Source organism: Neoarius graeffei, chromosome 28 (assembly GCF_027579695.1).
Source record: "Neoarius graeffei isolate fNeoGra1 chromosome 28, fNeoGra1.pri, whole genome shotgun sequence".
NCBI classification, from domain to species: Eukaryota; Metazoa; Chordata; class Actinopteri; order Siluriformes; family Ariidae; genus Neoarius; species Neoarius graeffei.
This window is the reverse complement of record NC_083596.1, coordinates 45,218,903-45,233,081: the sequence shown is the minus strand read 5'-3', so window position 1 is coordinate 45,233,081 and position 14,179 is coordinate 45,218,903. Positions and strand designations below refer to the sequence as shown.

Sequence of the window (14,179 nt, the reverse complement as noted above, 5' to 3'; positions counted from 1 at the left end):
TGCAGTCAGTGTTCCAGTTCATCCCAAAGGTGTTGAGTGAGGTTGAGGTCAGGGCTGTGCAGGCCACTTGAGGTCTTCCACTCCAATCTTTGCAAACCATGTCTTCATGGAGATTGCTTTGTGCACAGGGGCACTGTCATGCTGAAATAGACAAAGAACAAACAGAACAAATAATCTGTGCAATTGTGTGCTTTCCACAACAGTTTGGTGAAGAACCACATAGCGTATGGGTGGTCAGGTGTCTGCATATTTTTGGCCATGTAGTATATTGATTGAAATAGAATGTGTTTTTATATATAAAATGATGCATTATTATGGAACATTCATTAAAAATGATTACGATGTCAACAGCCATGTGACCTAGGGGAAAGTCAGGCCAATCAGAAGATACCTGAATACGAACTTGCTTCTGGTAAGTGTTTGAACTTGGTAAGTTGTTTTACTGGTGATCTGCTTTCATGATCATAGCACACATGCACAAATAAGGCACAAGTCTACAATGTTGTGTATTCTTGGTATTTTTGTGACACTTGGTACAGGGGATTATGTGGCTTAGACCGCATGTTTGTCAAAAGGGGTTGGGTTTGGATGAATATATTTTCAGGAGGTGTGGTGAGGTGTGCTGCTGAGATAACCAATCAAATAATTCTCTTTTAGCCAAGTGTATTCTGTGTCCTAATTGTACTGAAATAGGTTGTGCCTTGTAATGATAGCCAGCTTGCCGATACAACTTGTAGGGAATGTATTTTCATAGATTTTATGTTGATATCATATGATAATATAATTTAAATGCACAGATGTGAATACAAGTGGTGCGTTTTTATTTTCAACACCAGCAGTCCAAAATACCAAATCACTTAAAAACATACAAGGGGTTCAATGTAGTGATATCAACCAAATGCAGAGAGCAAAAGCATGGACTATAAAATGAGCAGAAGGTCATTAATGAACATAGTCAGAATAATACAGCCTTAGAAGTCATGTTTATAGAGCACTAAATTCTATACATTACAAGATGCATTCTATATTGTACAGTTTAGGCATTTCATGAAAACTCATTCATTCAATCTCAATGCATGAGCTGGATTTAAAAGTTTTCAGAATGTGCATGCTTTTTTACCAACAGAAAAACTTGACACAGCAATTACACAATTGGAAACATTTGCAAAGGAAGAAGTTGAAAAGAAAATGGAGTCACTTCTGAAGGCAGGTAAGTGGTCAGACTAGTAATTTTATCGGAAGGTGTTTTATTGCTAACACACACACATGAGGGATCCACAGGTGATATTTTTAAGACTACATGGAAAGCTCATCCTCTGCTAAAATTTCATTAAAATGTGGTAATTGAAATGTTTCCTCATGTAAACAGTTATAGTCAATATTATTCATCACTCAAGCTGAAATTCAATACTTTAATGAATCACAATATCAAATATTCATCTCAGTGCAATACAACACTGTTCATACATTTTAAAGCAAACTGTTTTCGGTGGACAGCACAGCCTCTGGGGAAATGTCCATTGAAGCCACTTACGTTCACTTTCAGTTTTGATAAGAATATGATGATGGAATGAAAGAACTTTGTTTGCCATTTGTTTAAACTCAGATATCAGGGGTATTTTTTTTCTTGATTCCTATCTCCGGGCAGCATGGTGGTGTAGTGGTTAGCACTGTCGCCTCACAGCAAGAAGGTCCAGGTTCGAGCCCCGTGGCCGGCAAGGGCCTTTCTGTGTGGAGTTTGCATGTTCTCCCCGTGTCCGCGTGGGTTTCCTCCGGGTGCTCCGGTTTCCCCCACAGTCCAAAGACATGCAGGTTAGGTTAACTGGTGACTCTAAATTGACCGTAGGTGTGAATGTGAGTGTGAATGGTTGTCTGTGTCTATGTGTCAGCCCTGTGATGACCTGGCGACTTGTCCAGGGTGTACCCCGCCTTTCGCCCGTAGTCAGCTGGGATAGGCTCCAGCTTGCCTGCGACCCTGTAGAAGGATAAAGCGGCTAGAGATAATGAGATGAGATGAGATTCCTATCTCCAGTGAACATTCCCCTCTGACTGAAAGTCAGAATTCATCACAAAAATAGAAATGACATTTCTTGCTTTGTTGTAGGTTTTTCTGAGTTAATTCTTGCAACTGAACTGAGGCTGGTGTTGTTGGGGAGGACTGGATCTGACAAGACTGCAGCATTGAACATCATCCTGGGCAGAGAGGAGAAGAACCAGGCTGCTGCATCTCTATCCACCCAGCAGAGTGAGAGCACACAGGGGGAGGTGGCTGGGAGGAGGGTGAATGTGGTGGACACGCCTGACTGGTTCTCTTCTGAACTCTCTTTGGAGGAGCTGAAACAGAATGTGGAACACTGTGTCCATCTGTCTGCTTCAGGACCCCTCGTCTTTCTCCTGGTCATACCTGTAAAGCATTTGGAAGACACAGAAGTTCATGAACAGGAAGAAGAAACAATATCGAAGCTGAAATATATTTTTGGGAACAGATTGTGGGGAAACATCATGATCCTCTTCACTGTTCGTGATGAACTTCAGAAGAACAACATTGAGGAGTGTATCCAAACAGGAAACTGGGGATTTCACAGACTTGTAGAGAAATGTGGGAAAAGGTCTCACTGTCTTAACATTATGGAGAGGGAAAATGGTTCTCAGATCTCAGAGCTGCTGGAGAAGATAGAGAAGATTGTGGAAGGAAACAAAAATACAAGTGAGATTTGTCAGATGATTAGAAAAATGCAGAGCGAAAGAGAGGCGAAGGTTGCAGCGATCAGAAAAGAGCAACATGAAATGCAAAAAAGCCTGAACACCTTTGAGCATTATATTACGGATTATGAAGATGATCTAAAAACCTTACACAAAAGCGATCTGAAAAATAGATATGTGGTTCTCAAGCTGAAACAGGAGTACGAGTTAAGAAGAGATATTGGGCAACGTATAAAGAAAATGTATGAGAATGTTGCAGTTCTGGAAGAAAACAGACGGTTTATGAAGGTTATTTTGCCAGAAAACCAGCAAACTGTATGGCTTTCACTGCCAGATGAGCAGAACAAAATGATTCAACTGCAGAATGAGCTAACTCAACTTAAAGAACTGGTTTTCAGAGTACCTACAAAAGCGTCGGATTAATTAAAATATATATAATTTGTGAGGAGGATGAAGTTCTCTTCCTTTCTGTGTCCTCCCACTGTATAAACCCTCAGCTGTCACTGCGAGACACACACACACCCATCAATAATAAGACACAGGTGTGATAACTTTGCCACTCACCTTCCCTGGCCTCACCCTCCATTCACAAACTGGCGCTCGACCACACCCCTGCTGCTACATACTGTAAGTCTGTAGGTTTTGTATCTAGTTATAAAGCTTAGCCCTTCATATTGTGGCACCAACTGCCATCTGGCGCTCCCATAGTGCTTTGGGACGATCAAATCTTACACTATGTGGGTGATAACATCAGAAGCCCACATCGGGTTCCACTTCTATCAGCTGTGAACAGAAAGCTGAGGCTGCAATGGGCACAGGCTCACCAAAAATGGACAGCTGAAGACTGGAAAAAATGTAGCCTGGTCTGATGAATCTCGATTTCTGATGAGGCAGACAGATGGTAGGCTCAGAATTTGGTGCCAACAGTTTCAATCCATAGATCCAAAAGCACTGAGTTAACAGTACAGGCTGGTGGAGGTGGTGTCATGATGTGGGGAATATTTTCTTGGCACACTTTGGGCTTGTTAATGCCGATCGATCGAATGCCCCAGTCTGTGAGTATTGTTGCTGACCATGTGCATCCCCTCATGACCACAATTTGAAATTAACTGGAGGGGCAGACCCATAGTTGCCAGTATTGAGTCCCTACTTGAGCCATTATCGAACTTTGTGGATTATTTTATCAAACCCTTTGTACAAAAGCTACCGTACCTGCTTATGTACAAGATTCTACTGATGTCATAAATAAAATATCTGAACTTCAAGATCTCCCTACTGATACCATCCTTGCCACCTTTGATGTAGAACGTCTCTACACGAACATTTCTCACGAACGAGGTATTATAGCACTTGAATATTATCTGCAGAACCGCTCAGAGGATGAGAACCCCCCAAATACCTTCATCTGTGATCTGGCATCATCTATCCTCAGACTAAATTTCTTTTCCTTACACCAGGGAGAGTATTACCTCCAAGTTAAAGGCACAAGTATGGGGAGTAATTGTGCCCCCAGCTATGCTAATTTGTATGTGGGATTTTTTGAACAACAGTTTATTTTCAATGAGGACAGAAATCCGTTTTACAGTAACATCATCAGATATTTTAGATATTTAGATGATGTTCTTTGTGTTTTTAAAGGGTCTCAAAATGAGCTGAATGAATTTACCACACACTTGAACAAAATGAGCCCTGACCTGAAATTCACTGTGGAGTCTGACCCTAAACGGGTGCATTTTTTAGATATGTGGATCAGACTTGAAGATGGGAAACTGACCACAACCCTCTACCGAAAGGAAATGGACCGCAACTCTTTCCTGTTGGCAAGCAGCTCACATCCTAGTGCCCTAAAAAATGGACTGCCCAAGAGTCAGTTCTACAGACTCAGACGGATCTGTCACTCCACTGAAGAATATGAGGAGAATGCATTAGAAATGAAACAAAGATTTTTGGCTAGGGGTTATTCCATGAAGACTGTTGAGGAGGCATACAACATTGCCCTGTGACCACGCCAAGGCCATATCTTCTGAAAAAAAGTGTTAAAAAAGATAAAAAGTTTTCAGTTTCTTGCATTACTACTTTTACTCCTAAATCCTACATAATTAAAAACACAGTCATGAAATATTGGCATTTAATATGTGACGATCCTTCACTCCAGGGTAAATTTAAGGACCCCCCGTTGTTTGTCTCCAGACGGGGTCCCAACCTCAGGAATAAGCTTGTCAAAGCATGTATAAGATCTGCTCCTGCTCAAACACTCTTAGCACCCCTGAGGGATGGTAACTACCCCTGTGGCAACTGTTCCCAATGTAACAGTACATATAAGACTCATACTTTTAAACACCCCAGGTCTGGTAAAAGTTACAATGTGAAGGGTTTTATTACATGCAATATAAAGAATGTTGTTTATTTGTTAAGATGTCCCTGTGATAAGGTCTATGTGGGAAAAACTACACGTAGCTTAAAACAAAGGATCAGCGAACATAAGAGTTCGATTAGATGGGCTGATCTTAATTACCCTGTGGCTTGTCACTTTGTAGAGTGTGCCCACCCTGTTTCTTCCCTACGGTTTCAGGGAATTGAGCAAGTTAAATTGTTAAGGGGTGGGAACATTGATAAAGTGCTATGTCAAAGGGAATTGTTTTGGATCCATACATTAGATGCCCTACAACCCAAAGGGTTAAATGTAGACTTTGACATGAGTGTTATGTTATGATTGGAGGTATACCATTTGTTAAGTCTTGAAACTGCAGTTTATGAAGTTCTTGCTGATGTTTATGCAGTTATCTTGAACTTACACTTGCTTATATGTGTGTGTGTGTACTCAAGTTTGTATGTAAAAAGATGTATGCTTTTGTGGTGGGTAATTTTATTGGTGCATTTGGGGTCAATTTAATGCCAGCTACCTTGGGTAGAGGAAATATGAAACCAGGAAGAACAGAAAAACTACAACTCCCACACTTGGACTACAACTCATCTGTGCAGGTGTGACTGAGCACCTTAATGAATCTTAATTGATTAGTTTGTTGTATGCTCCATCTGTTTGTGCCCTGAGGAAGGTCTCTGACCGAAAGCTTGGCAATTAAATGAATAAAAGGATCTAAGTGTGCAGACATTTTTTCTTGTTTTAACAGTCTTTTGGTTTTGTTTTGCACCTTTTCATCGTGAGTGCGGTGTGATCTGTTTAAATGTACTTCCATAAAGCTGTAAAATTATTTTAATTCTGAAACTGAACTAAATTTAAGACACATGGTGTGTTTTACAAAAAGTCATTGCAGAAGTTCAAAAGGAAAGAGTACATTTTCTGGTTAGCACATTTTTTTTTTAAGACTGTGAAAACTGTCAGTGCTAAAAGAAGGCAACTGGACTTGCTTGAAATTCTTGAACATGTTTCGCCTCTCATCCGAAAGGCTTCTTCAGTTCTGTCTGACTAGAGGGGAGTTCCAGATATTTATCCTCTTGTGTCATCCTCACAGGATGACAGAGAGAACCGACGACCCACAGATCACCCTAATGACTCTCTGGGCTGCTAACACTGTTCACACCTAGCCCCCAGTGACCTACACCTACAGGATGACTCAGCAACCCAGGTGACCTTAACGACTCTTCGTAGGGTTGATTTTTGATCCACTAGAGGATAAATACCTGGAACTCCCCACTAGTCAGACAGAACTGAAGAAGCCTTTCGGGTGAGAGGTGAAACGTCTTCAAGAATTTCAAGCAAGTCCAGTTGCCTTCTTTTAGCACCTATGGTTTACCATGACCTGGATAACTGAGAGTCTTCACAGTCAAGACTGCGAAAAGGTGTTTGTATCAGCACTGTGTGTATGCGTGTACAGTTAGGTCCATATATATTTGGACACTGACACACATTTTGTATTTTTACCTGTTTACTGAAACGTATTCAAGTTAGTTATATAATGCACATGGACATAAAGTCCAGACTTTCAACTTTCATTTGAGGGTATCCACATTAAAATTGGATGAAGGGTTTAGGAGTTTTAGCTCCTTAACCTGTGCCACCCTGTTTTTAAAGGGACTAAAAGTAATTGGACAATTGACTCAAAGGCTATTTCATGGGCAGGTGTGGGCAATTCCTTCGTTATGTCATTCTCAATTAAGCAGATAAAAGGCCTGGAGTTGATTTGAGGTGTGGTGCTTGCATTTGGAAGATTTTGCTGTGAAGAAAACATGCGGTCAAAGGAGCTCCCCATGCAGGTGAAACAAGCCGTCCTTAAGCTGCAAAAACAGAAAAAACCTATCCGAGAAATTGCTACAATATTAGGAGTGGCAAAATCTACAGTTTGGTACATCCTGAGAAAGAAAGAAAGCACTGGTGAACTCATCAATGCAAAAAGACCTGGACGCCCACAGAAGACAACAGTGGTGGATGATCGCAGAATAATTTCCATGGTGAAGAGAAACCCCTTCACAACAGCCAACCAAGTGAACAACACTCTTCAGGAGGTAGGCGTATCAATATCCAAATCTACCATAAAGAGAAGACTGCATGAAAGTAAATACAGAGGTTTCACTGCATGGTGCAAGCCACTCATAAGCCTCAAGAATAAAAAGGCTAGATTGGACTTTGCTAAAAAAGCCAGCACAGTTCTGGAAGAACATTCTTTGGACAGATGAAACCAAGATCAGCCTCTACCAGAATGATGGCAAGAAAAAAGTATGGCGAAGGCATGGAAAGCATACCACATCATCTGTAAAACACGGCGGAGGCAGTGTGATGGCTTGGGCATGCATGGCTGCCAGTGGCACTGGGTCACTAGTGTTTATTGATGATGTGACACAGGACAGAAGCAGCCGGATGAATTCTGAGGTATTCAGAGACATACTGTGTGCTCAAATCCAGCCAAACTGATTGGTCGGCGTTTCATAATACAGATGGACAATGACCCAAAACATAAAGCCAAAGCAACCCAGGAGTTTATTAAAGCAAAGAAGTGGAATATTCTTGAATGGCCAAGTCAGTCACCTGATCTCAACCCAATTGAGCATGCATTTCACTTGTTAAAGACTAAACTTCAGACAGAAAGGCCCACAAACAAACAGCAACTGAAAACCGCTGCAGTAAAGGCCTGGCAGAGCATTAAAAAGGAGGAAACACAGCGTCTGGTGATGTCCATGAGTTCAAGACTTCAGGCAGTCATTGCCAACAAAGGGTTTTCAACCAAGTATTAGAAATGAACATTTTATTTACGATTATTTAATTTGTCCAATTACTTTTGAGCCCCTGGAATGAAGGGATTGTGTTTTAAAAAAATGCTTTAGTTCCTCACATTTTTTTTTTTTTTATGCAATCATTTTGTTCAACCCACTGAATTAAAGCTGAAAGTCTGAACTTCAACTGCATCTGAATTGTTTTGTTCACAATTCATTGTGGTAATGTACAGAACCAAAATTAGAAAAATGTCTCTGTCCAAATATTTATGGACCTAACTGTATGTGTGCTGTACTTTCCCTTCTCAGCAATTTTTTTTTTCCCCTCTGCGTCCATTGTAATAAGTTTAGGAGCCCCTGAAGGTTTAGAAGTGTAATATGGAAATGTATATATTTACCCAGACTGCCCCCCCCCCCCCCAAACAAAAGGTCACACAATATTTTGCTGGACCACCTTTAGATATCACACATAATCTCACATCAAATCTTGTTAATTTGCCTTAGAATAGTGTTGGTTAATTTTATGCACATTTTTGCTCAACACACTCTGGTGCAAAAAGATTTCTGTTGGATAGTGCATGAAAGTAGCTTTATTTTATCAATATATAAAGACTTTAAATGAAAGATGGAAGTATTCACCATACTGTAACAGTGACTCATTTACCAGCAATACATTCAGCTACTTCCTGAATCAGTGAATCAGCTAAACTGTTATTTTCCCACCATCTGGATTAGTTAACAACTAACTGACAAGCAAACTCTAAAATAAAGTGATTTTTCTTACACAGTGTTGTTCCAGTCACATTCAAAGACCTTTCACAGTTGTGTGATTTATTGGCATGAATTGGGTCCTCACTCTGAATTATCTTTAACACTTTTGTGGCAAACGGAACCTCGGCCCAATTTTTTTTTTTTTGCCCTTGGGTGCATTGAGGTAATACAGAACATTAACCGCTCAGTCCGGAACTCTTTAACCAGTTACTATTTCTTTATGATTAGTGTCTTGACAAATTGTTCGGTTGTGTGTATACACAGCCTCTGATTGTTTTTTTAGTTTCCTAGTCTCAACTTTCTTCATCATGTACAGTGTCCTCCACAATTATTGGCACCCCTTGTAAAGATGAGTAAAAAGGGTTAGAAAAAAATCTGACCATTTTGTCCCAGGTCAAGTAATGATTTAACTTAGAATGGTGTACTGTGGTTAATCAATATGTTAAAACATCGCAATTGTCCCCATTTCTCACATGAAAAAAAACTTAACTCTGTCAACCCTGATCTTACTCCTTCCATGGAGTTCATCTGATTTCTACATGTTCCCAACTGTGCAGATTATGTTGTTAGGATTTGGAATATCTTGCTGGTATTCTACTACTCTCTTATACTCTGTATGTACATTTCACTGTGCCTACATGTACAGATGTTATTAAATGTGTTAAATATCAGAATAAAGAGTTTACTTACAAGTTTTCATGTGCTCAAAGTACATAAAAATGGGCTAAATCCTGGAACCGTGTTGTAGTCAAGACTACCTAAACCGAGACCATGTTATGGGCAAGGCCAAAGTATATTGAGATCAAGTCAAGACCAAGGCAAGATGAGACCGAGTCAAGACCAGGACCAAACCAGTGAGTGTGAAAGTGGGGTGGGGTGACAGCTGTTAACAGGAAGAAAAATTTCATATTAGCAATGAGTCACATTATTGGTGTCATGTGAAGCAGGACAATTTACATCTCATCATAGTAACAATGTTAACTAAGAAATCAGACAGTACACAGGCAATTTAGTGAAATCCCAACAGTTGTGGTCGTGGCTGGTCTTGAAATAAAATCCCCAGTCCTCTATATTGGAGACCGAGACAAGACCAAAAATGCAGTCGATTCTGAGATGAGACTGAGACCTTCAAAAAGTGGTCTTGAGATCGGTCTTGAGTACTACAACACTACTGTGGACTCCATCCTTTTTCTACACAGGGCAGCCAACCACCAGACTAAAAAATACACTATGGACCTCAACCTGTAGGATCCTATTTTGTTAAAATTCACCTTTAAGAAATGATGAATGCATGCATGTCTTTATTTAACAGAAAAGAACACCCTTTGGAACAATTCGTCATTTTGTTCAGTAGCCTCGACCCAGACGCTGGTTTATTAGGCTGGGAGACAATAGGCTAATAAATGTATTATGCAGATAGAAGAAACCCTGACTCACACATCACTACAGTTTAGTCTCGCATTTACCATCTGGTTGTAACTAATACTGTCTTCAACTGATATATTTCCATCATCGTATCTCTGTTTTGAAACACTTTCTGAGGTGTCACAACAAGTCTCTACCATTCTGCATATAAATACATTGCAGGACCATGTTTGGAAACAAATATGATGTGATTATGATTATTATAATAGTCTATGAGATTATGCAAACTCTGCCTCCAAAATGGTGTCCAAGAACAGTAGAAGTCACGTGACTGAAAACAAGCTATAGACATCAATCTACATGTTGGTACTTACACCTCCTATTACTTCTTCATAATGTTGGGTTTCATTATTCAACCAATATGCATTGTAAAAATATAGCTTGCTGACAACAAATTGTTTTCCTCTTTTTTTTTTACAGTAAAACTGAAATGTGATACAAAAATAAAGCTTATTACAAACACATCACTGAGTGCGTTTACATGCACATAGAGAAAATCGAATTTCTGCCGTTGCTCGACTGAAATCGAAGTTCTAAATGGCATGGAAACACCTTAGCTAGGCTGAAATTGAACCGAACTGGATTTCTCGTAATCGAGCTACACGACCTAGATTATGCGATTGTAGCCAAGCTACTTAGTGCATGTAAACCCTATCGAGCTACGTAGTCGAGCTACTTACTTCAGCACTGCCCCTTCCGGAAGTGACGAGACCACAAGCGGGAAACACAACAGCCTTGGTCGGCATGACACTTCACCTTAGCCGCCACTTTATTAGGAACACTTGTGTCTGGGCATGTACGCACCCATTTCCAATTAGTTGGTAAGTTATTAGCATGTTAGCAGGTTAACAGTTAATATGTTCACCATTACAGATCAACTTCAATTTAGTGGCCATTTTATTAGGAACACTTCTGTTCGTACACACAAACTACAAACACTCTTCTTGTGAACACGGAACTGATAACTTTGTTTATACTCTTGAATAGCTCTTCTTCATGACAACAACTGGAAGCGTACCAACACGATGGGGCGTGTAGCGCCACCTGTGGCTCGGGTGCACAATGTACCTCACACAATAGCTCGATTCCCTTGTGTGCACGTAGGATTGGATTTCTCTGGCACCCCTGCTGGGACCCTTAGCTCGATTACCGACAGCAGCTCAATTTGGATGTGGTTTGTTTCTATTGGTTTTCCAGCAGCTGAGCTCAGACACAGGCTAATCTCAGTTTAGCTAACTACAAATAAACAACAAAGTGTTTACACAAACAAAACTTGTCATTTTCATGATTACAGTGTAAAATGTCAGTAAAACATTGCTTTACAACCTACAGCGGTGTATTTCTGAGGTACAACAAAATAAAAAAGAGCTTCCGTCTTCTGCGTCTCCACTCCACAGAAATGGAAATGAACTGAACTGAACTGAAGAACTCACTGAAGCTGCAGTACCCACTGTAGACAGTAGGTGGCGGTATACTCACGTACAGGGCAGAACCTTTAAAGGAACAGTCCACCGTATTTCCACAATGAAATATGCTCTTATCTGAATTGAGACGAGCTGCTCCGTACCTCTCCGAGCTTTGCGCGACCTCCCAGTCAGTCAGACGCGCTGTCACTCCTGTTAGCAATGTAGCTAGGCTCAGCATGGCCAACGGTATTTTTTGGGGCTGTAGTTAGATGTGACCAAACTCTTCCGCGTTTTTCCTGTTTACATAGGTTTATATGACCAGTGATATGAAACAAGTTCACTTACACAAATTGAAACGTAGTGATTTTCTATGCTACGGAAAGTCCGCACTATAATGACAGGCATACTAACACCTTCTGCACGCTTCGACAGTGCATTGATATCTGAGCTCCGTATCAATGCGCTGCCGAAGCGCGCAGAAGGTGTTAGTACACCTGTCATTATAGTGCGGACTTTCCATAGCATAGAAAATCGCTACGTTTCAATTTGTGTAACTGAACTTGTTTCATATCACTGGTCATATAAACCTATGTAAACAGGAAAAACGCGGAAGAGTTTGGTCGCATCTAACTACAGCTCCCAAAAATACCGTTGGCCATACTGAGCCTAGCTACATTGCTAACAGGAGTGACAGCGCGTCTGACTGCATCTGACTGACTGGGAGGTCGCGCAAAGCTCGGATAGGTACGGAGCAGCTCGTCTCAATTCAGATAAGAGCATATTTCATTATGGAAATACGGTGGACTGTTCCTTTAAAGACATCTTGATGTCTGGCAGTGAGAGGGTTAAAAAAAAATAGTGACGTGGTTGAGACTGAAAACGAAAGCGACAAATTCCTGTATTCTCGCACAGTTTGGACAAAAATCGCTGTAAGTGTGATTTTTTTTTTTTTTTTCTGCTTAAAGACACAAACATACATACATATATATACACATAGTGGGCCGATGGACTGCTAATCCATTGTGCTCTGCATGTGTGGGTTTGTATCCCACCCTTGTCGCAGGTGGGTCCTGAAGAGGCTGTGCATGACTCTGCATGTTTGAAGAACACATAATAGAACACTTGAATAAATTTGTCTTCAAATTTGATGTATATATTTTCCCAAAACAACATGGAGACAATTTTATTTCTGTTATTTTCTAACTTGACTATCAGGAAAAAAAAATGACACCATGTGAGTAGCAACCAAATGAACATGTCCAACCCTGACCATGTTGAGGAAGTTCAGACATTACTTTTTTTTTTCCCCTCCATGCTCTCACGGAAGGCGGTCGCATTCTCTGCTCTCCTCTCCTCTCCTTCCTGCTTGTGCTCTTTGTTTCGTCTCGTCTGCCTATACTTTTTTTTTTTTGAGAGACTCTCTCCGCATTGAATTTCTAAACTAAAAAAGCATGGAGGGGCGGCACGGTGGTGTAGTGGTTAGCGCTGTCACCTCACAGCAAGAAGGTCCTGGGTTCGAGCCCCGGGGCCGGCGAGGGCCTTTCTGTGTGGAGTTTGCATGTTCTCCCCGTGTCCGCGTGGGTTTCCTCCGGGTGCTCCGGTTTCCCCCACAGTCCAAAGACATGCAGGTTAGGTTAACTGGTGACTCTAAATTGACCGTAGGTGTGAATGTGAGTGTGAATGGTTGTCTGTGTCTATTGGCCCTTTTCCACTACCCTTTTTCAGCTCACTTCAGCTCACTTCAGCCCGACACGGCTCGCGTTTCGACTACCAAAAACCAGCACGGCTCAGCTTGCTTCAGCCCTGCTTAGCCCCTAAAACTCGCACCGTTTTGGAGTGGGGCTGAAGCGAGCCAAGCCGTGCCGAGTGAGGTTGGGGGCGTGAGCAGACACTCCCCTGTGCACTGATTGGTGAGGAGGAGTGTCCTCACACGCCCCGCGAGCGCGCTGGGATCTGTAAACACCGCAAACCCGGAAGAAGAATAATTACGAATTACGAGAATTTCTGAAGCCTTATGCGCCTCGCCTCATCTATACGCTCTTGCCAGTATCTGTTGGCGTTGTCGGTGACAACAGGCCACAGCACCAAGACCAGCAACACTAACGACTCCATGTCCTCCATGTTTATTGTTTACTATTCGGGTCGTGAGACTACCGCTTAAAAGCTCACTGAATCAGTGACATACAGAGCATCGTGGACGAGTTCGCGGAGCGCAAGGCTCGTCGTATGCCCTTCAAATAATGCGCGCAGTAGGCTATTGATGTTTTATTATGAGCTATGTACAGTATGTCGCCTAATGTTTTTTTTGTTTCTGAGTTACATGTTTGTTTGAAGGACTTAATGTACAAAATAACATAGTTGCACCCCGGAGTGTTGAAATTGGTAAACACAGTGCATTCAGTGAGGTTTGCACCGCCCTCCTTTTATTTCTGACTCTTCCTGTCACCGTTGCAACCTCTGAGCGCTCATTCGTATGCCCTTCAAATAATGTGCGCAGTATAGGCTATTGATGTTTTATTATGAGCCATGTACAGTATCCTAATGTTTTTTGTTTCTGAGTTACATGTTCGTTTGAAGGACTTGATGTACTAAATAACATAGTTGCACCCGGTAGTGTTGAAATTGGTAAACACCGCAGTTGCGGACATTTTGTAGCCTAAAATGATGTTATGATAAGCTTTAATAAAGGGTCCGGTCATTTGCCC

At 41.3% G+C, this 14,179-nt stretch overlaps 2 protein-coding genes across 11 annotated transcripts in view; both read left to right on the top strand.

Annotated features, from left to right (window-relative positions):
* Window positions 1-5,790, top strand: part of LOC132875727 (uncharacterized) — a 45,966-nt gene extending 40,176 nt beyond the window's left edge. For all 5 annotated transcript variants that reach the window (XM_060912737.1, XM_060912739.1, XM_060912738.1 and 2 more), the window contains exon 10: window positions 2,105-5,790. In XM_060912737.1, coding sequence (XP_060768720.1) covers window positions 2,105-3,126 — 1,022 coding nt within the window. In that variant the 3' untranslated portion in view covers window positions 3,127-5,790. The remainder of the gene's footprint in view (window positions 1-2,104) is intronic.
* Window positions 5,791-12,262: 6,472 nt separating this feature from the next.
* LOC132875716 (uncharacterized) overlaps window positions 12,263-14,179 on the top strand; it is a 149,961-nt gene continuing 148,044 nt past the window's right edge. For 3 of the 6 annotated variants that reach the window (XM_060912695.1, XM_060912697.1, XM_060912696.1), the window contains exon 1: window positions 12,263-12,403. The gene's annotated coding sequence lies outside the window, so the exon portion shown is untranslated. The remainder of the gene's footprint in view (window positions 12,404-14,179) is intronic. The other 3 variants (XM_060912698.1, XM_060912699.1, XM_060912700.1) reach the window with 3 other exon arrangements.